The following is a 27,232-nucleotide window of genomic DNA, read 5'->3' as shown; positions in this document are numbered from 1 at the left end:
GCTCCTGCACAGTATGCAAAGGTGAATGTTTCTGCACATGAAGAGAAATACTTTAATGAGTAGAAGGTAAGAGTTGTGCATACTACAAGAGAGTGATCATGGATAAATCATATCATGAAAGGCAATATAGTCTAGAGCAGTGATTCTCAAATTTTCTGGTCTCAAGACTAGTTCTATACTCTTAAAAATTATTGAGAATTGTCCAAAAGAGCTTTTAGAAAAAATTGGATATTCCTACCAATATTTACAATATTAGAGATCAAAAATGATAAATATTTAAAATACATAATAATTTGTTTAAAAATAACAGTAACAAATCCATTGTATCTTAACATAATACTTAAAATGAAAAATAACTATATTTTCCAAAGCAAAAAAAAAAAACACTAAGAAGAGTTGTACTGTTGTGTATATGTTTTTATACATCTTTTTAGTATCTGACTTTAAAGATATTTGGATGCTCCTGTATGGTTTTATCTGTTGCAATTTTGATAGAAACGTATGAAGAAAATCTGGCCTCATCCAGATATAGGTGTTGAAAAAGGGAGGAGTATTTAAATAGGCAAATAATATCTTAGGACAGATAGCTAAGGAGTTCTGAACCTGCAGGCAAGAAGACCTGAATTCAGATCCAGTCTCAGACACTTACTAGCTCTGTAACTCTAGGCAAGTCACTCTGTTTGCCTCAGTTTTCTTATCCATAAAATGAGTTGGATGAGGAAATGGCAAACCACTCTAATGGCTTTGCTGAGGTTTTCTCAGTGGTCATAGAGTTGGACATGACTGAAATGACAACCCTTATATTATTAGAGTAATAGTTTTGAACTCAAGGACTCCTGAAAGGTTTTAGGGATTCCTAGAGATCCTCAAAAAATACTTTGAACATCACAGGCATAGAAGCTAGAGCTTTTGTCTTGGAGTTAGGAAAATCTGGACTCTTATTCTGCCTTTGATCCTTAATAGCTGTATGATGGTGAGCAATTAATTCACTTAACCCTTCTGGACCTTACTTTCTTCATCAGTAAAATGGGGAGAATAAAGTCTTACATTATAATTGAATGGATAAGTAAAAAAAATAAGTGAAAGTCCTTTTATTAGAGTTTAGGTAATGTTTAGGGAAGCATTTTTATAAATGATGATGTGTTTTTATAAATTTCAGTTATTTTTGTGGGGTGATAGGAGTGGAGAGGTATACAGACCTGTGATTTCATCACGTAAAGGAACATCTGGTGAGCTGACTTCTCCACCCAAAGCTGATAGTTAAGGCTCTCAAAAGTGTAACTTCACAGAATTCCATTTAACCTTGACACACCTAAATTTCCTCACTGGTAAAACTGGGTTTCAAAAAGCATACTTCAAATGTCAGCATGTATCTTTTTAAAAAAAAAAATGTAACTTTTTAAAAAGTTTTCGAAGTGTTTTACCTCCATGATCTTATTTGAGCCTCCCTATGGTGCTCTGAGGGAGGTCTTTATTATGCTGATGGGGAGGACAGAAGGGGCGGGGCTGGGACCTGTGATTTTATCTGCTTAGTAGGGCAATTATTTTCCAGGATCAGGTTCCCATGTATATAGAATAAAAGACAAATAGAATGTGGTACAGTGGGAAGAATCCTGCATTAAGAGCCAGGACATTTGGGTTCTGATAGTGGTCTTGGCTGTACAGATATAGGCATCTGACTACTTCAGAAACTTAGGAGTCCTAAGAAAACCAACAAATTGAGCCACTGAGGGGTTAAATGCTCACACTCACACAATCATGATGTATCAGAGGCAGGATCTGAACCTTCCTGACTCCAAGGCCAGCTCTCTATTCATGATGCCAGGCCACCTCTAATTATTATAATCATTTCAGAACAGTTTAAGACCTCATAATTTTGAGTAGAACTATTATTTTAGGGGGAATAATAAATTAAAGCAATTATATGAATGTATTTCAAGAAATCTAGGAGAACCTGACTGTATTTAGATAAATTCAGAGTTTCACTTTAATATGCTGACCTAATATAATGACAGAATTTTGTCTAGATCTTTTAGCTGTGACAAATAATGACATATCACTGGTGATGGGCAACTTAGAATAGGGCATTGGGGTTGTATCTAGAGGACAAATACAAAACTCACTGGGTTTTATCCAGCACTAAATACACTATGGACCAGCTGCACCAACCTACTTGTTATTTCACACACATACACAATGCTCTTTTTCCCATCTCCAGGCTTTTGCACTGGCTGGTCAGCAGGTCCAATACTTATCACTGCCTCTTGGAATACCTGGTTTCTTTCCAGGCAGCACCAATCCTACCTTCTATATAAATCTGTTCCCGATCCCCACCCCTCCAGTCCCATTTGCTAGTGTCATTTTCCCAAAAATTATTATATGTTAATTTTGCATATATTATGTAAGAACATGCTGTCCCTAACTTTTAGAATATAAGTTCCTTGAAGGAAGGTGGAGGGGGAAGACAGTTTTACTTTTTGTGACCCCATTTAGGCTTTTCTAGACAAAGATTTTGGAATGGTTTGTCATTTCCTTCTTCAACTCATTTTATATATGAGGAAACTGAGGCAAATAGGGTGAAGTGACTCATCCAGAGTCACACAGCTAGTGTCTGAGGACAGTTTTGAACTCAGTTCTTTCTGACTCTATTTACTATGCTACCTACCTATTCTGGTACACAGTAGGTTCTTAATGGGTGCTTTGCTGATGGATCACCTGACTTAAAGCACAGCACTTTGTAAAGCTCAGAGAATTACAGGGAATTAGACATTAAAAAAAATCTAATTATTTTCATTTGACCTTAGAGATCCAGGAAACCTCTTCATTTTAAAGATGAGGCTCAAAGGAATTTTAAAAAATTCTCCAGGTCATATGGCTAGTGAGGTCCTAGAACTCTGATCTCCTTTCTCTTGGTCCATTATTTTGGTGTTGTATCCACCAAACTAGAAATTTTAATGTTTTCAGGTTAGATAAACTGACTGCATTTTTATAGGGAATATTTGATTCAATCATAAGCTCCTCAAGAAGACAAATAAGGATGTTCTCAGAGCTCTAGGGACAAGAAATAATCCTCAAACTCCTTCCCACTTTTCCTCCTTATTAACCTATAATTGATATTATGTACATCACAGCATATTACCTTCCTGGCTGAGTTTGTATTATATAATTTTGAATAAGTAAATTTGTTCTTTAAAAATCACAACAGAAACTGTTCTAGGAAATTTTCTGTTCTTAAAATACTTGGGGAAGGGCAGAGGAGGAAGAAGGAAAAAAGAAACCCATGATTTCATCTCTGTTGGGAATTCTCAGTATGGAAGCTCCTTCCACCAATGCAGATTGATACTCATCTGTAATTTAGTCTCAGAAAGGAACCTGAACAATAGGTTAGGCTACTTGCCAATGGTTTTTTAAAAAAACAGATAGTTCCTGAAAAATATTTTCTACTTCAAAACCTGATACACTAAGTTGCACAACTGAAACATTGAATTATGATTTTATGATTTGCCCAAAGCTAAGTGGGAAGATATATTTAATTTTAATAATACTTATGGGAAAATGTCTGCATTTGTACAGACAGATTTCACATTATAGCTTAGTTTCTCTGTCTCTTATGCAGTCACCATGTTCTAGACAGTATCACTATTATTTGTGTGACTGTCTGATTTCTCCTGCTGGGGACTATATCTTGTTGATCTCTGCACCTGTCATAGGACTTACCACAGTGCTTGCATCTCCCAAGTAGTTAATAAGTTTGTATACTCAGAATCTATATTTGCCAACAATATACAGAGGAATAGCTAAAATAAGTCAGTTTTGGGAAAAATTCTCAAGTAGCCAAAATTTGTTTTCTGTCTTCTTCTATATCTCTTTTCAAGTCCTCCCCTCAAACCAGTTGTGGTATCCTCTTTCCCTATCAACTAGAATCACTATACTATACTCTTCAGTTCTCCCCTCAACAAAATATGTTCTCAGTTGGCACATCTTAAATTAATAGAAATTGAAATAGTAATTACTAACAAACCTTAGTCTGAAACTCAATCAAGATTATCTGCATTTTGATATGGACCAGCCCTATAAGCATAAGAATTAAAAAATGTAGAATTTGAAGGATCAGTGATAGATAAGTTGGAGAGATACTTGGAGGAGGGAGTATTTTTTGAACAGTCCTTAAGAAACAGGGTTCAAGTCTCATTCAAGATCTGCTGAGACTACCTTCGAAGTAAACCTAATATTTGAAAACTATACATTATGCAAATGATGCTTTCCGGAGGGGGAGGTGATTTATTTTTTCATTTACAGAAGAATTCACCAAAGATTTCTTTTAAATAACAATTTATTCTATTGCTGCATCTAAGATAATGATTTGGTTGAAAAAAATCTTTGATTTATATTTAACTTTTCTAGAATGTCTTCTTTTGCCTAAAGTAAGTACTCTTCTATGATTTACCATATAGAGCATATGTTTTAAATTGTTATTTAAGGAGAGAAATTGGATTTGTGCTGAATTGTTAACACTTTTTCTCAGTCCATTTGTAAAACAGACATAGTTCAATTCATATGGCTAACTAATGGGAGGAGAGGGAATATAGTTGGTGGCAATGAAGGAATGAAGTATATCTATTTCATACAGAAATAGTATATCTATTTCATACAGATTATAGTATAGTGATACTAGTTGATAGGGAAAGAGGATACCACAACTGGTTTGAGGGGAGGACTTGAAAAGAGATATAGAAGAAGACAGAAACCAACAATTTTGCCCTCTACAACAGCATATTCAAATATAATGAAGCCCAGACATTCCAGATCAGAGGGCTTTGTGGTGATTTGGGGAGATGGAACAGTAAGATAAAAGTACAATTGAAAATAACTACATTTGCTTCCACAATTTTCCCTCCTGATAATTCTACCAGTAGATGATAGGTGGTACTAGGGGAGAGGAATTCTGCAAAACCCTGGTTTACAGGCACCTGGACCATATTGTCCAATACCTATCCCCTCCCAATCAGAACACATGGTTTGACAAAGGCTACTCCCTTTTATGAAGTCTTGTTAAAAAGACACATTCTGTTCTTGAAAATGGGATTGACCCAGAAATCTGTGACATATGATTATTGTCAGGAGTGTTATATAAGAAGATGAAATATGCAAGGAGATACAATTTGGCAACTGACTGGACTGACTAGACTGGAGTAAGACAAAACTTTGCTTTTTTATTCATCAGCCTTTGAATCTACTCTCTTAATTTCTATAAGGACTAACTTAGTTATAGGGGATGTATAAGTTTTCTGTTTGCCAGCAGGTTTCCTTTCTGGGTCCTGCTATCTTGGACAAGTACAGCATTCACTTTGATCTATATATACAGTAAGCCTAATGCTGAGAATACTACCTGCTTTTTGAAAACAGCCTGTTCCCCTTCCTGATTCCTGTTATTGTTGTTTAATGGTTTGAGTCGTGTCTGACTCTTCATGATGCCATTTTGGGGTTTTCTTGGCAAAGATACTGAAGTAGTTCACAAATGAGGAAAGTGAGGTAAACAGAGGTAAGTGACCTGTCCAGGATCCCACAGCTGCTAAGTGTCTGAGGCAGGACTTGAATTCTGGAACATAAATCTTCATAACTCTAGGTCTGGTCTTTACCCACTGTACCACCTAATTCCTAGGAGCTATGTGAGGCCATGCTCCTTTACTGGTTAACCAATTTGCAAACAATGAGAGACTTTGAAAATGCAAGTTACTAGACACAGGGGCACAGTGAAATAAATTTGCTTAGAGAGTAGGGAATAGGGGATTCCTACTCCACAGCACTGACAAAATACTACAGAAAATTCTTACACAAATAAAAAAACAATAGAAATGGGACTCTTTATCAGTGGTATCTATTACAATGCTCTCAATTTAAAATAAAAAAAAACTGAGGCCCAGAAATTATATTGCCTTGCAGTTAGTGGCAAAGCCAGGATCAGAACACATGTATCCTGGCTTCTTGTTCAAAATTCTTCTCACTACATTACACTATCTTTTTCCCTTTACTTTGTAGATGGCAGCACCATACAGGGCAATATAGACAATAACATAAGGAGTGGTCTGCTACCAAAAGTTTATTTTGAGGATCAAATAAAATCATGTAAAATTGGGGTTTTGTAAATGTGTATAAAAAGACACAGTCATATAGTCTTGGGGGATGAGGCATTTGAATAAATGTGTAGAGGGGTCAAGGATCCTCTTGGCCCATTATAAGTGAATTAGATCATGTCTAAAAAAATGTACAGTTAAAACATATCATCTTACACCATCTCCCAGAAGCTATTAGTTAGCAAATCTCTTTCCCTGTTTCATTGGCATAGAATCAGAGACTTAGGACTAAAAGTGACCTCAGAGCTCATCTGGTTTAATTCCTTCATTTTATAGATGAGGTAATAGGCCCACAAAAGTTAAATGACTTACTTAAGGTCATACAAGGAATAACTGTCAAAGGGAGGATTTGAATCCGGATCTTCTGACTCCTGAGCCATGCTTTTTCCTTCATTTTAGTGAACCAGGTCCTCATCACTCTAGTCATTGGTCCCTAAAGTCAGTTCCATACAAAGTTAGTCTATTACCTCAATGGTGTATTGCTCAAAGATCCGAAGCTGTAGGAAGATGTCCAACTTGATCTTGCGCTCATGGAAAAGCTCTTCCATCTGTACTTGGGCTTCATCAAGCTGCTGCAGGACTGATTCAATATGGCTGATGGAGCTATTATGAGGCGTCTTGTTGCTGGACACCGCTGAGTCCCTGTAGCAGAACAGGGAGGAAAGAAGGGTGATGTCCAAAATGTTAAATGGTCCCAATTAGTAGAAAAATCTCTTTGGCATGCCTAGCAATTGAACCAATGTGCAAAGCCAAAGCTCTGAGGAAGCTTTTGTATTTCAATAAATAAGTGTTCATTTACCTCTGTAGAGTTCTAGAGTTGAAAGGAATCTCAGAAATCCAACATCCTCATCCTACAGATGAGGAAACAGTCCTAGAGAAGGAGAGCAAGATGCTCATAGCTAGTTAGATGCTGAGTGAGGATTAGAACTCAAGTCTCTTGGTTTCCAATCCATTGTTATTTCTACTCTATCCTACTGTCTCTTTGGCCTCTATCATGTGCATGGAAACAACAAATTGGGTAGTAGAGGCAAAAGAATAATTAAAAAATGCAACTGCTTGATTGTTGTACCCAGTGGTATTTGAAGATCAAATGTAAATATGTAAAAATATTTTGGAAAGCACATCAATTTTCATGAATGACTCCCCTTGCCAACAAAAAATGTAATCCAGAACACAAGAAATTTACAGTGTATTTGGAAGAGTCAAGATCCAAATGAAAATATTAATCAAACAACTGGAAAAGAGTGAAAGGAATATGGAATATGTTCAATTATAGATTGAATGCCTAAGTGCTCAGGAAATAGAGTAAAGATGTAGTCTTGTCAGAGTGGGGTATTGATAAAGGGTTCCTAAAAGGAAAAGGTTTAGTTGGTTACTGAAAATGTTAACTGTCCTAGGCTAGCTGATATGTGGGAGAAGAGGGAAGGGCATTTCTAAGGCTTGGCTAAAGCAGAAGGTGTATGGTAGAGAAGAAGTGAAGTTGGGGAATATAAGCACTGGGGCAGTGAGTCATTTTCTTTTTTCTTTCTTTTTTCCTATACCATTCTCTTCTTCCTCCTGCCCATTTAGCTTATCTTCAGGCACTTAGTAGGTATTAAATAAATGCTTGTTGAAATAAATTGAATTCTCATCCTTTCTCCAAGGCTCTTTGCAGGTTGAACCACTGCAAAAATCTGAGTCCTGAGAGAATGTTAAAAAATCTGAGACTATGCTTTCTTCAAGAAGTAAGGATGCTGTTAGGTTCTGAGTGTAAATGACAGAGTTCTTGGATAAATCTTCAGATGCTACTGTTACTGGAGAATGTTTTAAGCTGTCTTTTAATAAAAAAAAATTAAATGTACCAGTGGATTCATTAGTCCCACTTTGGTCTTTTAACTTTCTCCTGATCAATACCTTATTATATCCTTCCCCAATCCCTTTCTGAAACTTATAAAGGTCTTTCTTTTCCTCATTCCAATCCCTTCTGAAACATTATCTTCTCCACTAAATCTTAATCCCATTCCAGAAGGAAACCAGCTTTCCTATGATTTAATTTGTCTGGATATGGAATATCCATGGTTCTTACAACCCTAATCAACTCACTACATATCTCTACTATATGTGTGTATGTATGTATATGTATATATATATATATATATGTATATATGATGTGTGAAGGGAGAGAGAGAGAGAGAGAGAGAGAGAGAGAGAGAGAGAGAGAGAGAGAGAGTGTTATTCCTGACAACATTTGTATTGGCTGAATATTTTGGTCTGATTGCATGTATTTCAAGAAGGTAAAGTTTGATTCTGAGTAAACAACCTTGTAAAGCATCCAACACGTTGCTATCTACTTTTGGATGCTCACCAAGCACCAGTTATTTTTTTTTCCTTCTCCCTTCATTGATCTTGGAATAAGATAGATAAGAAGGGAGAGAATCAGACCAGAGAGATGAGTTTGTCTACACATGATCCTATAGGACTACAAATGATTCTTCTTAATTATAGGGGGCTTGAATGCCCCCTATTATATAGTTGTATGGTATATTGTATAGTTGTATATCTTGTAAGGTATCTACCAGAGTACATTATGAATTTTCTTTCTTAGTTCAGGGCTATGACTTCATTGAAGTGCAGGATCTCCCTCTACCAATGCAGATCAGCAAGACATCTGCTACTTATTTGATCCAGGAAACATTTATCATGTGCCAGTCATGTGTAAAAGCAGCTAAGTGGGCACAGCTGATAGAGTGCCAAGCCTGAAGATAAGAAGACTCCTCTTCTTAAGTTCAAATCTAGCCACTTGATGTGAGTGGGCAAGTCACTGTTTGCCTTAGTTTGCCCATCTGTAAAATGAGCTGGAGAAGGAGATGGAAAACCAATGCTAAGGAAACTCCAAATAGGATTGTGAAAAGTCATACTGGACTGAAGATGACTGAACAATAACATCAAATACAAGACTAAGCTATTGATAACAAGGTGCCACAGAACACAGTTTCTACAGTCAGAGTTCAAATCCCAGCTATGGCACTTCCTCCTTATTTATATATCTTTAAACTTTCTGGTCCTTAATTTCCTTATCCATAAATATAAATGTTCATTGATGATGTCCAATTTTTTTGGTCATGTTCAACTATATGTGACCCCGTTTGATGTTTTCTTGGCAGAGATATTGAAGTGGTTTGTCATTTCCTTCTCCAGCTCATTGTACAGATTAGGAAACTGAGAAAGTTAATGGATTAAATGATTTGCCCAGGCCAAATTTTAACTCACATCTTCATGACTCCAGGCCCAGTGCTCTATCCATTACACTACCATTAAAATAAAATTCAGCAAAAAAAGAGAAAAAAGAAAATAATGTTAATGGCCCATTGCCAGTTGGACATATGCTTGAGTTTCCTGCACTGAAAATAGGTTTACATAGAATGATCTACTCTCTCAGTTGATCCCTCTTTGCTATGAACAATACTGTGTTTGAGATATCTCTTGCTCAGGCTATAAATTCAACCTGATAGTGAGGAAAAGAGCTTTTCTCAGGTGAATCTAAACTGTTCCATACAGAAATAGAACACTTTGTTCTTATTCTAGAATATGTCCTTCTAACCAAGATATTCTGCCTTGTGTGGAAGCTTTAATATTTATGTAACTATAATAATATCTATGATATTAATATATAATAATTTATAATAATAATAGTCACAATATCTATATAGCTATAATATTAAAATGTATAATGATGAAATAATAGCATTAATATTTCTATAACTATAATGTAATATCTATAATATATATAATTTATAAAATAATAGCATTGATATTTATATAACTATAATAATATAATACTTATGATATCAATATATATAAGAATTTATCATAATAATATAAGAGTTATAAAATTTATAGAACTATTTAGGCCAGTTTCAAAATTTAAAAGGCCTGAGGTGACAAACTTCCTTCCTTAGCTAAACAATAGCATCAGACACTGCTGAGGCAACTTTCTTTAGAGTATTGTTCCCACCTTGGTGTCTGAGATCCCACACTTTTATTGATTCTTCTTTTACATATCATGTACCCTCTATTTCTGTCTCCTTCACTGATGCTTATCCTCCTTTGAATCCTTGAGGTTGGAATTTATCTAGGTTCTGTCCTTCATCTTCTCTATATCTATGCATTTACTTTTCAAGTTTGCAGATAACATGGACCTGAGAGGAATAGTTAATACAGTTATCACAGAGGTTGTTTGTTTGTTCCTTTTTTTTTTTTTTAGTTTTTTTTTTTTTTGCAAGGCAAATGGGGTTAAGTGGCTTGCCCAAGGCCACACAGCTAGGTAATTATTAAATGTCTGAGACCAGATTTGAACCCAGGTACTCCTGACTCCAAGGCCGGTGCTTTATCCACTACGCCACCTAGCTGCCCCTGTTTGTTCCTTTTTAATGGTTAGATTAAAATTCTTAATAAAATCAAATGTACAAGCTGCTGAGGATACAAAGATGAATTCATCATAAGATAGACTTAAGACTTTTGAAGGGACTTCAGAGGCCATCTAGTCCAGCTTGCTCACAATACACTCATTAGGAGATTTTGTTCAATCGTTCAGTGATGTCTGACTTTTTGTGATCATAGGGACCATTTTACATCAATGTTGTCCATAGGATTCAAAGATACTGGAGTGGTTTTCCATTTTCTTCTCCAGATCATTTTGCAGATAAGGAAACTGAAGCAAACAGGGTTAAGTGACTTGACCAGAGTAAACCAGCTAATTATTATCTGAGGCTGAATTTGAACTCAGATCTTCCTGACCCCAGATCAAGCCTTCTATCCCACTGAGACACCTTCCAATACATTTATTATGCATAAAATCAAGGACATATTCATACTTAAAAGAAAAGCTAGGTGTTTAGCATGCTGGACCTGCAGTTAGGAAGACTCATCTTTCTAAATTCAAATCTGACTTCAGACACTTACTAGCAGTATGACCCTGGGCAAGTCACTTACCCCTGTTTGCCTCAGTTTCCTCATCTATCAAATAAGAAGAAAATTACAAACCACTACAGTGTCTCTGCCAAGAAAACCTGAAGTATGTGAAACAATTGAACAGCATATTTACATAAAATGAAGGACATAAACATAAATTGAGGACAAAGAGGTCCTTACCCAAGATTACAAAGGTAGTAAATGTAAGAGGCAAAATTTGAATCCAGGTTCTCTGACTTCAAAGTCAGTCCTCTGCAGTCAGCATATGTAAATTGCCTTGTAAACCTTTATTTTTATTTAGAGGCCTTGGCCCTGGAGTCAGAAAGAACTAAATTAAAAACTGATCTTGGAATTTTACTAGCTGCATAACTTTGGACAAGTTGTTTTATCTCTGTTTTTCTCAGTTTTCCCAATTGTAAAATGGGGGTGATAGCACCCGCCTCCAAGGGGTATTATGAGCATCAAATGAGATATTTTTAAAGCAAAAAAAAAAAAAAAATTTTCCTTCTTTCTTTCCCTGATCTTAAGGAGCCTACCCTCTAGTGGAGAGTTATAAGAGATGAATATAAACATTAAAACACAAATTTGAATATGACTAAGTTAATCAGTCAGGTTATAAAAGGATGAAAGAACAGAGGAGGGAAGGATACTTATACCTGAAGGTGGGGGGGGAAGCAATTAATTAAATCTTTATGAAGCCAAAGACACTTGAAATAGCTAAGAAAAAAGATGCAAATGCGGGGGAGGGTTGAGAACTCACAGTATTGAAGCAAGTTTCGAAAACTGTTTGCTTAGTGATTTCATTGGAGAATCTGGATAATCTCACTGGTTGTTTAGGATAGAAAAATCCTAAATTACAACTGGAAGTCCAGTTCATACTTTTCAATTTGTTTATTTAATTGGACCCAGAGATTGAAAATAAATCTCAAATTGAGTTCATTCTCTCACGTCCTGAGGTGAAGGAATTGGCCTGTGAGATGAGATTATGCTCTTTGACATATAAATCAGTTGCCCTTATATCACTTCAAGGATAGAAACAATTCATAGGATCATGGATTTAGACCAAGAAAAGTGAGCTGATTTGCCCAAAGTAATACAGTTGTCATGGGTGGAATTTGAACCCAGATTCTCTGAGTCCAGAGCCAATGGTCATTCCTGTATAACATATTACTTCTAAAGACCTCCGATATGTCATCATTTTCTTTATTAAATCATATTAATTAGTACCCAGGCGGGTAGTGAGATTCCAATGACTCCATGACTTTCTTTGAAAATACAAAAGAATTAATTTTAAAAAAACATGTTAAATGCAATTTAATCAGGCTGCTTGGTGCCATGAGGAGTGTTGTTAGGAAAATGTGGAACTCAGAAGCTTGCAAAAGTCTGAATGTTGAAAATTATCTTTGCATGTAATTGGACATAAATAAATGACTCCAAAAAAAAAGAAAAGAAAATTCAAAAATCTGATATAAATCCAATAAACTATAATGTCTACTAAGTGAAATTCCATGTTTTGGGGCTAACATTCAATGCTCTCTATAATAGTCCTAATCTACTTTTCCAGACTTACTTTCCAGTGATTCCCTCTGTGATCCTTATGTCTCAGCCAAAATGAATTGTTATTCCCCAAATACATCTTGAGGGACTCTCAACTTTCTGCTTTTGTTGCTGGTTTTCCATCCAACTGGAACACCGCCCACCCTCAACTCTGCTTGATAAGAATACTGTTCATCCTTCAATACTCCTTGCTGAAATCTTTCCTGATATCCCCAACCAGATGTGCAATCTCAATCATATTTTGTTTGTGTTCTCCCCCACTCCCATAAGTAGAATGTAAGCTTGTTGAGGATAATTCATTTTATCTTTATAAATCTAGCATTGAGCCTTAAATATAATAACAGCTTAATTAATAATTGTTTGTTGAAGTGGATTGAATTGAACTTTCTAATAATGCACCACACTGCATCCAATCTTGTATCCACTACTAGATGTGATGCTATTTGAGGGCAGGGACTATATATTGGTTACTTTTATATGCTTCTCATCTCCTAGGATAATGCCTTGTATAAAGTATATACTCAATAAATATTTTGTAAATTGAGTTACTAATGGAGAGCTTAGTGGAGTGGCTATTATGAAATTACAAATATTGCTCTGGAATGAAATATAGGATCAAAAAGTTTTGAAAGGTATTTTCCTTCTTAATTGTGTTTATTTTGGGATAATTTAAAATAAAGCTGCTAAATAGCCCAGAAATAATGCTGATGAATTTGTTTGTGCCTAATCAAAATTGACCATATCACCAAATCAAATCATCCCTATATTCTCATAAGCCAGTGCCAAAGTGCTCTCATCCTCACAATTCTGTAAGTTGGCATTGAATCAAATGCTACATGATATGGCATTTCATAATGGGAACGTCTCCATGATGCCAAACAACCAGTCTAAGTGATTGCTTCAAAGGACTGTGAGACAACACTGTGTTAAAATGGTTCCAGATTTACCACTTCAGTGGAGATGCTTACTGCTGAATAATAACATAAGAATTTAAAGATTTTTTAAGTACTTCCATACTTATCTCTATTCCCCCCCCTCAAAGCTCTATTTGTGAGATAAGTAAGGTGACAGATGGAAAAATCAAGGCACCAGAGACATAGTCAGTCAAGTCTAGCGCTTAGGCCTCTTGATGTCCATGGAAGGATCTCTCCAGTAGCTCAGATGACCTTCTAATTAGCCTGCCCTTGTCTGTTCCTTTCTCATTCTCCTCCTACAGATCTCACCCTGGAGAACAACACTGACCTGAGTTGCTGAATGAGATCTTCTCCTTCCTTGATAACATTGAGCGTGGCATCCAGGGTGGCTGTCTGCTGCTGCTGGAACTGTTTGATGAGCTCCTGAACGGCATCCACTGAGTCGGCACACACATCCTCCAGCAGCTCCTTCTGCAGGTCCTCCATCCATGTCCACAACTGGAAGGCAAGAGGAGAGGGAATTCCGTTCAGGGACAATGGGGAGCCAGTGTAGGGATGAGGACAAAGTGGTCCCTCCAGACTCATCCAACCTATCTTCCTCCAGTCAGAGTAATATCTGAACTGGCCCCACCCTCCATTGAATATCTCCAATTTATCCTGTATTATATCTTTCCCATATGTAGTTGCTTTGTTTCCCTTATTCCTTAGTTCTTTGAGAGTAAAACTTGTCTTGCTTTCGCATGTATGCTCAGCATTTAACAAAGTGTCTGATACAAAATAGGTACTGACAAAAGTTTGTTGACTGATTGGATTTTGGCTTTTCAAAACTCATTTTTCATTTATGCTTATGGTATCACCCTAGATGTCTAAATCATGCACCTGTTTTGACCTTATCTTGGCATATGATGTGACATTTTTCATTTATGTGTTTCTACTATAAATGGAACACTGGAAAAGGTTGCCTTGACTTAAAGATAAAAAGAACAGATGGATTGCTCAAGTTTGCACTGGTGTTGTTCAGTCAATTCAGTTGTGACCCATTGAGGTTTTCTTGGTAAAGATACTGGAGTGGTTTGCCATTTCCTTATCCAGCTTATTTTACAGATGATGAAACTGAGGTAACCAGGGTAAATGATTCACCCAGGGTCACACAACTGCTAAGTGTCTGAGGCTGGATTTAAACTCAGAAAGTTGAGCCTTCTTGACTCCAGGCCCAAGTTCTACCCACTGTGTCACCTATCTGTATTCTGTTATTGACAAAATATTTAAAAAATATAGAGGGTTTCTTGTGATATTTTGGGTAGAAAGTCTGAGGGATGGTTTATGAAAGGCCATGGACAAAAATTACATCAGATGAGTTTCAAACTCTCTGGTGAAGTGAATATCCAGATATTGGTGAGATTGCAGATCTTTCAAGGAAGGAAGATACTTCTCTTGACAATATAGCTCATTTTTCTTTTTACCAATTATTAAGGATCAAGTTTCCTCCAAGATGACAAAACCCCAGGGTCCTATTCCAAGGCAGTAGGATCATATGGGCATAGCAGAGTCACTGCTAGTAACACCTGAGAAATCATGGACAAATGAATGGGCTCCAAAAGCCATGATGTCATGGTCCTCTTTGAGAATGAAGAACAAACATCAACAATAAGAGTTGATCTTGATAATTTCTTAGTTCCCTTTCAACTCTAAGATTCTATCATTCACAATGACCTTATAAGTTAGATCATGTAAATATTTTCCCCATTTTACAAATTTAAAAAAAATTAGGATGGAGTAATTTAAGTGACAGACCAAGGTCACAGGAATACCACTAAACCATGACTATGAATAATACATTTTCATATTTATTGTTCCTAGCTAGCACAATGCTTTCTATGAGGCTGGTAAAACCCCCCCACAAAATCCTGATGAATGAATGTATTTGCTTTGGGGTTTGACATCAGAGCACTTTCATTATTTGTAAGGGCAGGGTTCTATCAGGAGGTCATTCAAGTTAACCAGTGTAATAGAGCTGATACCTCAAAGCCTAACTTAAGGATGCTGATTCCCATATTCAGAGCTTAGAAAAAACAGAAAATGGGAACCTCCAATTAGGATTGAAGAAAAGATGAAAGAAGCTAAGGTGACTTGGCCTGGAAAAAGAGAAGTTTTAGGCAGGACTCAGAACAATGATAGCCTTTATGTCTCACCATGTTTGGTGTCCTTCCTGAGGAAAATGCAAAACAAATACAGAAAGGACTTAGTGAAGGAAAACCATTTCTGATGGGAAATTTTCTACCACACCCTCTCAGATCCTCCAACAAGGACCTTCTTGCTGTTCCTCATGTAAGGCTTTACCATCTCCTGAGTTTTGTCTTTTTACTTCCCTCTTGCCCACTCCCTCCACCTGCCTGGAATGCTCTCCCTCCTCTCCTGGCTTCTCTGGTTTCCTTCATTTCACCCATCTCCTATAGAAGGTTTCTCCTGATAGCCTTTCTTCCCCTAAGTATCTTCCTACTAAACTGGTATTGATCTATATCTATATTTAGATGCACTGTAACTTTTCTCTAATACAGTGATGTCATTTTGCTTTTCATCAATAAGGAAGGACAAGAACCACCTTTCATTCACACTGTCTATATCTATCTATAATATATATTTCTAATATATATATAATATATTGTATACATATGTATGTATATAGATATTTGCATATTTTCTTTTCTATTAGGATGCAAGGTTTTTGAAAATGGCAAGTACAGTTTTTCTTTCCTTGGAATATTTCCATTGCTTAGCACAGTATTTAGAAAAGGAATAAGCAAACTGACAATTACATAACTGACAACAAAAATCAGAAAAAATACTCAATAAAACATCTAAATTTAGATTAACTTCAAAAAGCTAAATCAACCAAATAAAAAATAGTTTTTTAAAGATTTTAAAAAAGAAAAAACAACCCAAGACAACTATAACCAAAACAATATGATCTTTGAAGAAAGAAAGAAAATCTTATGTAGACAGGTTTTTAATAGCACATTAGGGGTCAGTAAGCTCCTCAAGTTATTCAACAGGGAATGAACACTTAATGAATGCTAGTTGAGTTACTGGCTTGGCTCCTTTATGGCTTCAGGTGACTAGGCAGCCAGGAGACATAGAAAGTTTTAGCCTAAGCACTTTTGGACTACTCAGTCTTGGGAAATTTTCCTTTCCTTTTAGAGAAAACAAAAGGAACAAAAACTACCTTTGCCTAGATGGCAAGGACCTTGGTTGTTATGACTCCTCCTACACAAGATTATCTGTTATGAGTCTTTCTGCTTAGGTAGGCTGTTGGTCCTTGAAAAGTAATTATTCTGTGTATGGGGCCTTTCTTTCTAGCATATTAGAACCAGCTAGGGTTTATATTGCTCTGTTATTCAATAGCATTGGAGAATCCAGAGACATGTCTACGTCACATGAGGCACTAGATTATGTGCTTGTGGAGTCTGCTCTACTTTTGTTTGTTTGTTTGTTTTTTCAGTCATTTTCAACTCTCAGTGATCTCCATTTGTGGTTTTCTTGGCAAAATTATTTGCCATTTCCTTTTCCAGGTCATTTGTCACATAAGGAAACTGAGACAAATAGGGTTAAATGTCTTGCCCAGGGTCTCACAGCTAGTGTCTGAAGCCGAATTTGAACTGAGGAAGATGAGTCTTATTGTTTTCAGACCTGACACTCTATTCACTCTGCTACCTAGCTGTCCCTTTCCACTGAATAGGCACCTAAATTATTCTTGGTACATTAAATAAGCCACTATAGTACATCATGGTATTACCTAGCTGCCCAGTGATCCAGCTTGCCAAGATTTAACTAGAAAATTCCACACCTGGTCCCCAAATAGAGTTATAAAAAGATACCTTCCCTTACTTTTTAAAATTAAAGTATAGGGTTCACAGCTATGGAACATTAAATATATTGTCCAAGTTTTTCATTGTATTGATCAATATTGCTAAATTTTCTTCCTCTTTAAAAAAAATCTTTCTCATTAATGGGTGGCACCCAGGGAGAATTTAGCTAATATAAAAACAAAATATATCAGAAATTGTATTTTAAAAGACATATTCCTAATTCACAAATACCAACAGAAATTTCTTTATAAGCAATTTCTTTATAAGAAAGTTAAACAAGTAAAAAGCAAATGTTAAATCTTAGAGCAATCTTTTAAGTGCACAAACTCTCTGCTCCTAGCCCTAACTTTAAATAAAAGGTGAAGAACCTCTGTCTCAGATGCCAGATGTGGCCCTTGGCTTGAGTTCATCTGGCCTCTGGAATGAAGTTGCTCTGACTACTGCTGTTATAGCTGAGACAATAATTTTTCTCCCAGGGCTGGGAAAACTGCTATTGTACTGAATGAAGCTTTTTGCTCCCTGTTCTTAATTTTAAAAACAGGTGAGTGAAATGTTTTATGTCTCCCTCTCACTTTCTGAAGAGGGAAAAAAAATCTCACTAAATTAAGTTACATGGAAAAATCAGACTTTCTTTTATCTATCTTAAAAATAACTCTTTCAGGGGAGGCTAGGTGGCATAGTGGATAAAGCACCGGTCCTGGAGTCAGGAGTACCTGGGTTCAAATCCGGTCTCAGACACTTAATAATTACCTAGCTGTGTGGCCTTGGGCCCATTTGCCTTGCAAAAAAAGACAAACTAAAAAAAATATAACTTTCAGGTATCACAAGATTGTATCTTATATCCCATATTAGGGGATTTGGTGAAAAAAATTCAGGTCCAGCACATTCATGTTAACATGGCCTGACCCCGGGGCAACAGCAGGTTCTCCTTAGAGTTCTCTTTCTGGGGAAAGAGTTCTCTTTCTAGGGAAATTACTAATTGTTTCCCTTCATCTGCTCAACCCTACATTCACATGGTTCCCTGGTACTCTGAGTTCAATGGGGGCAGTTTCCCCTTCTCTGTTATATATAAACAAAAAGACTCAGTCTTAAAAAAAGGGGTCTCCTACAGTAGCCTTGAATTAGTCTGGAGCTGCTTCATTGATGAAAAATCTCTATCCTAGCAGACACTTCAGAGAACACTCTACTATCCATCCAGACTGAGAAAATCCACCAGACATAATAGGAGACATCAAAGACAGTTCAGACTGTTCATTGGAAGGACAAACACTGAAGCTGAAGCTGAAATAATTTGATCTCAAAATGAGAAGATGGGACTTTCTGGAAAAGATCTTGAAGTTGGGAAAGACTGAAGACAAAAGGAAAGGAGATGAAGGAGGATGAGGTGGATAGATAATGACATGGAAGCAAGAAACTTGAGCTTGGACAGACATTGAGAGAGAGTGCAGGAGAGAAGGCCCCAGTGTCTTATGGTCCATGGAGTCACAAAGAGAACAACAATAACAAAGACAGTGTTGAAGCTATCCAACCCTCCACTTGGTTTTAGGAGAAAAGTAGTATGGGAGAAGCACTGGGGGAGCAGGGATGGGGCAGGGAAGTACTGGATATGGGGTCAGAAGGACACAAATATTGTTTCTGCTATAGATTGTGTAATCATGGGCAAGACAGAAGGTCTGCCAATACATATTTATTAAGGATTTACTATGTACAGATACTAAGTTAATCTAGGAATACAAGGGTCTCTGCCCTCAAGGAGCTTATATTCTAATGGGGAAACAACAATTAAATCACTAGACAGATACAGGCTAAATGGAGCATCATCTCAGAGGAAAGGCAGGGGGAATGGGAAAGACCCCCTGAAAAAAGAATGGAGTTGGATTGAAGGAAAGGAAAGAAACAAGTGAGGAAGGAAATCTGGAGGATGGCCAGTGGGAAAAAAGGCATGAAATCAAGAGATGGAGTATCTTGTACAAGGAACAGGAGGTAAGGAAATGGGAATATCAAGTATAACGTAAAGCAAGGCCAACCCAGAGTCAGAGCCCTCCAGACATGGCAGATGCCCCACTGCTGTGGGCATTGTCACTCCCTGCTAAAGAGACATGCTTCTTTATGAAAACAATGAACTTTGTGCCTATATGAAACAGAGTTGTATTTTTGCTGAATATTCTTTCCCATGATATGACCAAATAAAACTCCTTTTCTTATCTTTAGACACAGAATCTGTATATCTCATTTTATTCCATTTTTCAGCTTGACTTTCATTTGTTTGTTTTTGCAAGGCAGTAGGGTTAGTGACTCACTCAAGGTCACACAACTAAGTAATTATTAAGTGTCTGAGGCTTGATTTGAACTCAGGTCCTCCTGACTCCAGGGCTGGTGCTCTATCTGCTATGCCATAACCTGAGTCTGGTCTACAATAGCTGCCCAGGCTGGATGAACCATGGATCTGGTCCAGAGCAGAAATCCTTATGGTTTTACTTCCCCTCCATCTGAACCCCCTTGGGCAGATTTAATTTTGAATTTTACTATAAGCAAATTGGCACTCTCTTATTGCTACTTAGCAGAACCCTTATAAATTCCTTTCAAGTGGTGCTGGACTTGGTGTCAGGAATCCTCTTCCTGAGTTCAAATCTGGCCAAAGCCACCTATTAATTATGTGATCTTGGGTAAGTCTCCTTTTGGTCTCAGTTTCCTCATCTGTAAAATGATCTGGAGAGGAAAATGGCAGACCACTCCAGTATCTTTGTCAAGAAAATCCCGAATTGGGTTATAAAGAGTCAGACACAACTGAGCAACAACAGTGAAATAAATTCCTTTCATTCTAGGTTATTTTAGTCCTAGTATTGCCTCAGCAATGGGTTTAAATTGCTAAAATAAGAAATTTGCCTTAGACAAGAATCCTTCCCTTCTTTCTACCTACTCCCCTCTCCCTGTCTGTGTTTCTCCTTCTAGGTACTTTTCTGGTTCCTTGCACCCAGACCACCATGCTTCAGAAGACCAACCTGCCAATGATCTCTTAATTATCCAATCTAATAGCTTTTTCCAATTCTCTTTTTTTCTTAACTTCTCTATAGCCTTTGACACCATTGACACTCTCTCCTCCCTGATACTCTCTTATCTCTAGATTTTTATGACACTATTTCATCCTGGTTCTCTTCTTAAATGCCCAACCAATCCTCAGTCATTTTTGCTGGATTTATATGCAGGTCACCCTGGCTAACTATGAGTGCCCCCCAAGATTCTATCATAGTCTCTTTTCTCTTCTTTTATACTATTTGGTTATCACATAAGCTCTCATAAATTCAAGTATTAACATCATACAAATGTTTCTCAAGTTTATTTGTCCACGTTTAGACTTTTTCTTAAGGGCAGCTAAATGGCACAATGTATAGTTTTCTAGGTCTGGAGTCAGGAAGACTTGAGTTCAAATGTGACCTCAGACACTTAATTGGCTGTATAACCCTAGTTAGTCACTTAAATTTATATGCCTCAGTTTCCTCATTTGACAAATGAGCTGGAAAAGCTCAATCCCAAATGAGATCATGAAGAGTCAAATATGATTGAAATGAACGAATTGAACCTTTTCTTGATTTTTCAGTCTCCCATCTCTTACTCTCAATTAGACATCATAAAGTGGATGTCTTGTAGACATCTTGGGGGTTTGGGGGATTTTTTTTTTTAGGTTTTTGCAAGGCAAATGGGGTTAAGTGGCTTGCCCAAGGCCACACAGCTAGGTAATTGTGTCTGAGACCGGATTTGAACCCAGGTACTCCTGACTCCAGGGCCAGTGCTTTATCCACTATGCCACCTAGCCACCCCTCTTGTAGATATCTTGAAGATAATTTATGTCCTTTGTTTTTAAAGAAGACTATGATATCAGGAAGGTGACACCACGAATTGGATTTGAGTGATGGAGGTGCTGTGTTAAGTTATAAGGCTCACTTTGTCCTCCAGAGTCATCTGAGTCTAGCGATATGAATCAGGACCACTGGAGATAACTCTGGATGTAGGCATCTGGAGCCCAATATGTCTGCAATAGAACTCATTAACTTTGCTCCTAAACCTACCCCTCTTCTGACTTCTGTTACTTTTGAGGTTACTACTATTCTCCCAGATCCACAGGTACTCTAAGAGTCATTTTTATTCTCTCCTTCTACTCCCATATGCAATCCATTGCCATATTCTATTGTTTCTATCTTCATAGCATCATTCACATACATCTCTTTCTTTCCTCTAACACTACCTCTACTGAGGGGCATACCTGTATCCCTCCACATCTATTCTATTGCAGTAACTTGCTAGTTGGTCTCCCAGCCTCTAGCTTCTTCCCTCTTTAGTCTATCCTCCACTCAGCTGTCAAAGTGATCCTTCTAAAGGATAATTCTTGCTAGGACACCCCTTTATTCAAACAACTCCAGTGGTTCTCCTTTACCTCCAGGCTTAACTATCAAGTCCTCTGTTTAGCTTGACTCCTTCCTACCTTTCTAGTCTTCTTATATTTTATATCCTTCCCCCTGCTTCCATATGCTTGGCAATCTAGAAATACTGACCTCCTTGTGGATACTTTGGACAGGACTTTCTCTCTTCTGATGCTGGGCATTTTCCCTAGCTGTCTCCTGAATATCTCTCTCCTTATCTTTCCCTCCTGGCTTCCCTGATTTCCTTCAAGTCTTGGCTGAAGCTCCCTTCTGCCAGAAGCCTTTTCCATTCTTCTTTTATCACAGTGCCTTTATTCTGAGATAATCTCCAATATATTCTGGGTCTATCTTGTTTAGACAACTTGTTTATATATTGCCTCACCCTATTAAACTGTGAGCTCTGAGAGGTTACAGATGAATTTTCTACCTTTCTGTGTTTCCTAATGCTTAGCATAGTGTCTGCAACTGAATCGATGTCTAATAAATGCTTGGTGACTGACTGACCCAAATCCATGCTCCTGACCCAGCTTGAATATCTCTAATCAAAACTTACTTGTATTAAACTGCTTGTTTTTTCATTGAGGGGGAAAGGGAAAGAGAGAGAGAGAGAATTTGGAAATCAAAATTTCTTAAATGAATGTTAAAAATTGTTTTTACATGTAATTGGGAAAAAAACAAAATATTAAGTTGTTATGAAAAAAATTTACTTGTTGGGTGTTCCTTTTCCCAAGGACCCTATTCTTTGCTAGGTGACTGTTATTTAATTGCTATTACTACTACTTCTACTATTGTTGCTACTACTACTATTATTACCACTCCTCCTCCTCTTCCGATACCACTACCACTTAGGACTACTATTACCACTACTACTAATACTACGACCACTACCACTAACTACTATTACTACCACCACCACTACAACTTAACTACAACTACCACTGCTACTAACTACTATTACTGCTTACTACTACCATATTTCTCCTATTGCTATTAACATTATTACTCCCTTTGTTACTTCTACTAGATTTACAAAGAGCTTTATATTTGTGATATCATTTGATCCTTGAAATAACCCTCTAAGATAGTTACTATTGATCCTATTTTACAAATGAAGAAACTGAGTCTGAGAGATGTTAAATTACTTGCTCAGAGTCACACATTTAGTAAATATCTTGTCAAGGAGTTGAGTGCCTGTTCCTGTTTCCAAGCCAAAAACTCTATCCACCTGTTAGAAATTAATCCATGTTAATGTATTGATGCCTTCTAATGGATGTTTTAACTGCTTCCAAGGAAGAGCTGGGTTTAAGAGCAGCCTTAATTGAAAAAAGCAGAAATAACAGTATGACTTAAGCAAGTAGAAGGAGAGTAGGGAGAAGTGTATTTTTAAGCAGATTGGACTTTTCTGGCTCCTCAAATCACACTCCAGGGAAAGCTGACCCTGATAATAGAACCAAAATATCTAAGCACAGTCAGGCTGCTGTGACCCACTGCCCTAGAATTGTACTGTAACTAAGATTTGGGAAGGGAAGAGCAGGGAAGGGGATGGGAGGGGAGGGAAGAGAGAAGCTAGGCTTATTTGTGAACACAGCTAAACAGACTAAGGAGTAACTAAAGGGGGGAGGGGGGAAATTTTGTTTCCCAAATTTGTTTCCCAGACTAATTGGCAGTTACATTTTCAGAGAGGACAACCATGGCATGGACACAATTGATCTATCAGTTGAGCTTTTAAGTTCTGTGCTGAAATTATTAATTGATCTCCCACCTTCTTACCAGAAGGAAAGAAAAGTCTTTCTCCTCTCTACCCCACCCCCATAAACCAAACCTGACAGCTACCAAATGAATATTTATGAAGAAACGGCTTTCTCTCTTTCGATCTCAGTCATCCACCTTCATTCTACAATCAGTCTGCTATATCTTTGGTGATGGGGACAGAGGATTCAGCTGGTTTGTTTCTGAGACCAACTGCCTATTCACTATCTTTGGACTTCTTCCCTTTTTTGAAGACTGATTCAGCTCATATTGTAGGATTTCCTTTTTTTCTGCCAACTTGATTATATGGAAGCTGAAATCCTCAGGAAAGGGAGAGAAGGGAAGGAGTTGGGGTGGGTGTAACAAAGAAATGGTCATGGAGTGAAGATTGAAGAGAAAAATCTGCAAGCAAGGAAAGAAAGGGAAAGGGGCCATATTTAATTAGGCTTTCCCCTAAGGACCTGGGTTGAACTATTTTCTGAAGGAATTTATTCCAGTATTGTTTTTTTTTAAAAAAACCATGCATTTTAAATGATGATGCCCACACTATTTTGAATGGATTTTTTAAATAGCAGATTTTAGAGTTGCCATGGAAAAAGAGAAAAGAAAGAAAACAGGAGCTGAGGAACCATTTTTCATGCCTCCTCCCTTCCTGAGGCCACTCTCATGACATTAATCTCTGCAGGAAAAACAACAAGAGTATTTCACCAAAAAAGTAAATAGTTTGGGCTAAACCAGACTCCAGAGGTATGTCCCATTTTGAAAGGAGGGAAGGTTACTGTAAAAGCAGTCACAATATGAATCAAGGGCTTGAATACACAGGTAGAACATATATTTACTAAGAAGTGACCTCCAAAGGACCAGAGCTGTGGAATTAACAAGCTATCCTATCTGAATTTGGGTCACCCACACCTGACTGGAAGATTTTAATCCTTCAGTGGCCAAGGATCTCCAAGGATTTTCCTAGAAATACCCTCACAAAGCAATAATAGGTCTAATAGGATTAAGAAGTTATTTCAAAGAAAATTTGCAAAAGAAATTAGTCTGTAGATTATCTCTATTTCATTCCTCTCTTCAGTGACCATGACTTTTATCCAGATTAGAACTCTGATTCAGCAAGGAGGCAAAAGTTATACCATAAACCCTATCTTGACAGGAAGTTTATATTAGGCCATTGATAGAGATTTTCTAACTCAATTTCCTTAAAAAAAACCTATAAGGGGATTTTTTTTTGCCTTGTTCCAGGAAAATGACATCTTGTAATTACATCCAACCAAACTCTTAATTATTGGTACAAACTGAGGAGAGCTGCAGATGATATCTGTCGATAATCCCAAAATGATTTCCAATTTGACATTGGAAGGCACCATAAAGTGAAGGACATTATCCACTGGAGATTATAACTGAAAAATTCCAATAGTAAAAGATTAAACACTTGACTTAAGTTCCATAGGAACAAGGATTCCAGAGAATCCAAAATAAAGTATTTTAGTTTCTAATCTAGTTTTCTAGCCATTTACTCCTAATTCCTACTGTGAAATTAAGAATTCATACTTGATGGGGAAAGGAAGGATTAGACCATCAAATCTAGTGCTGATGTGTTGAGTATTCCTTGTTATCTTATTCTTTAGGGTTAAGCCTCAGGTAGGTTAAGCCTACCTAAGATATCCAACCAAAAAAAAGCAGTGTGCCAATCCTTTGGAATGTAAGGAGAAAAACAAAACAGTCCCTGCTCTAGCAACGGTCACATTCTAAGGGGGGGAAATACATAAGAATGAATGAATGAATGAATGAATGAATGAATGAATAATGAGGTGATATGTGAGAAAGTTTTCCTCTGCTGAAGGCAATATTTCTTTTTTGTTGTTTTTCCACTGATAAAACAGTATGTGTTTCTCATATTCAATCATTTGACAGTGTCAATGATTTTGGTAAGGATTTTTGCCAAGATTTCAGGAGTTATACCTACTGAGGTGGCATAGGCACTTGAAAGATGGCATCTCTATAGGTAGAATTTTGTTTATTTCCTGGATGATAGCTGTGGGAAAGGTGCACTGAAAGCAGGGACAAGGGTTCTGTGGTAGCTACTGAGTCATGCAACAGTCTCTAGCTTGATGAAGAACTGCAGAGGAGTCAGTTCAGGTTAATTGGGCAGAAAATAGATATCCTTACTTGAATATTAGTGGAGGAGGAGAGGATGGTGATTGCAGTATTTGGGTTTAAATTTGGTAGAAAAAAAGGACCAAGAGGAACAGAGGGAAGATAGATTAATGATCCAGGTGAAATGATCACACCCATCATATTCACTGAATAATTACAGTACTCAATTCTGTGCTTAGTCAGAAGAGATTATAGCTAAGGCACTGGTACCATCCCTATCACTAGTAAGAAAGACAGCTAGAATTATCAGGAAAAGTCAGAGCTTGAACTCTCAGTGTTCCTGTTAATCAGTGAAATTGAAACTAAACCTGATGAGAGTATTTAGAACCAATGCTAGAAAATATCAATATCAGAGCATGAATTCAGAGATGGTATATTATAGAGTCCAATTCCAAATACAGGGAAAGGAATGAGCAAAACTTTGCTTTTAGGTAAAAAGCTCAAAAGTTCTGCATGTGCATATTTCAGCTTGCAGACTACAGACTCTCCTGAGTTCTTTCTTTCTCCTATCCACTCTCCAACTTACCTTAGAAAAACCCAGTGTCAAAATGCAATCTCAGGTTATCATTCAGTTATTTCACTGCCAGAGAGAGATGCAAAACTGTGACCAGTCTGGCTCAGGACACTCATGTCATCTTCCACAGTACAGTTGCTGCTTCCTGACACATACCCTTCCTTCATCTCTCACTGACTGCCTAGAATTCTGCTAATAGGGGCTGTTCAAATCTTTGTGTTCTTTTAGAGTCCTCAACCCCTTCTCTCCTTCAGGACTGAAAGGTAATTTTTGTTTCCTACTTTACTAAGTAATTCTTAGGATTTGGAGATGGAAGAACCTGGACCTGGAAGGTCAAGTCATTATTTTACAGGAGAGGAGTTTGAGACGCAAAAAGGAAGAGTGAGTGATTTGTCCAAAATTACACAGCTAGTAAGCCTAACAGCTAGGTGTTGAGCCTAGGTTTTCTCATTCCATATGAGTGTTCTTTTTATGAGACCACATGATTTTTGATTAGAGGTTATTTTGCTTCAGATCTTATCTCTTCATCTTTTCAACTAAATATGTCTCTCTACCTTTCTCTTTTCATCTTTTTCTCCAGTCTTAGATGAAGAGACTCTTCTCCCTCAGGTAAACCAGTCAACCTGTATACTCTCAAACCTGTCCCTTCCCAGTGGCTGAAGCATCTGGTGTCCACAATTTATTCTCTCTGTGTCTGTCTCTATGTTCCCGAGATGATTCATGTCTTTCCTAAATTTGTCTGCATCCTTTACTCTCTCTTATCTCCATGTCTTTTGTTCATACCAAGTCTCCATATCTGGAATGTACTCTTCTCCCTTAATCCATTTCTCGCCATCTGTCTCCCTTCTTTCTTCCCTCATTTTCTTCCTCCCTTCCTCCTCCAAACTGCCCCTCCCCACCTCTCTCTGTCTCTCTCCCTCTTGGAGCCTCTTTAACCTTTGCCTTTCTAATGAGCTTGCCTTTCAGTCTT

General features: G+C 37.3%; 1 protein-coding gene across 9 annotated transcripts in view; it reads right to left on the bottom strand.

Moving 5' to 3' along the window:
• The window catches only part of KALRN (kalirin RhoGEF kinase), a 1,044,937-nt gene that overhangs the window by 418,822 nt on the left and 598,883 nt on the right, over positions 1-27,232 (bottom strand). For all 9 annotated transcript variants that reach the window (XM_074214684.1, XM_074214682.1, XM_074214689.1 and 6 more), the window contains 2 exons: positions 13,884-14,053; positions 6,602-6,776 (listed from right to left, as the gene is read on the bottom strand). In XM_074214684.1, the coding sequence (XP_074070785.1) occupies positions 6,602-6,776; positions 13,884-14,053 (345 nt within the window). The remainder of the gene's footprint in view (positions 1-6,601; positions 6,777-13,883; positions 14,054-27,232) is intronic.

The sequence above is a fragment of the Macrotis lagotis genome, chromosome 1, assembly GCF_037893015.1.
Source record: "Macrotis lagotis isolate mMagLag1 chromosome 1, bilby.v1.9.chrom.fasta, whole genome shotgun sequence".
Lineage (NCBI taxonomy): Eukaryota > Metazoa > Chordata > Mammalia > Peramelemorphia > Peramelidae > Macrotis > Macrotis lagotis.
This window is presented reverse-complemented; position numbering and strand designations above follow the sequence as displayed.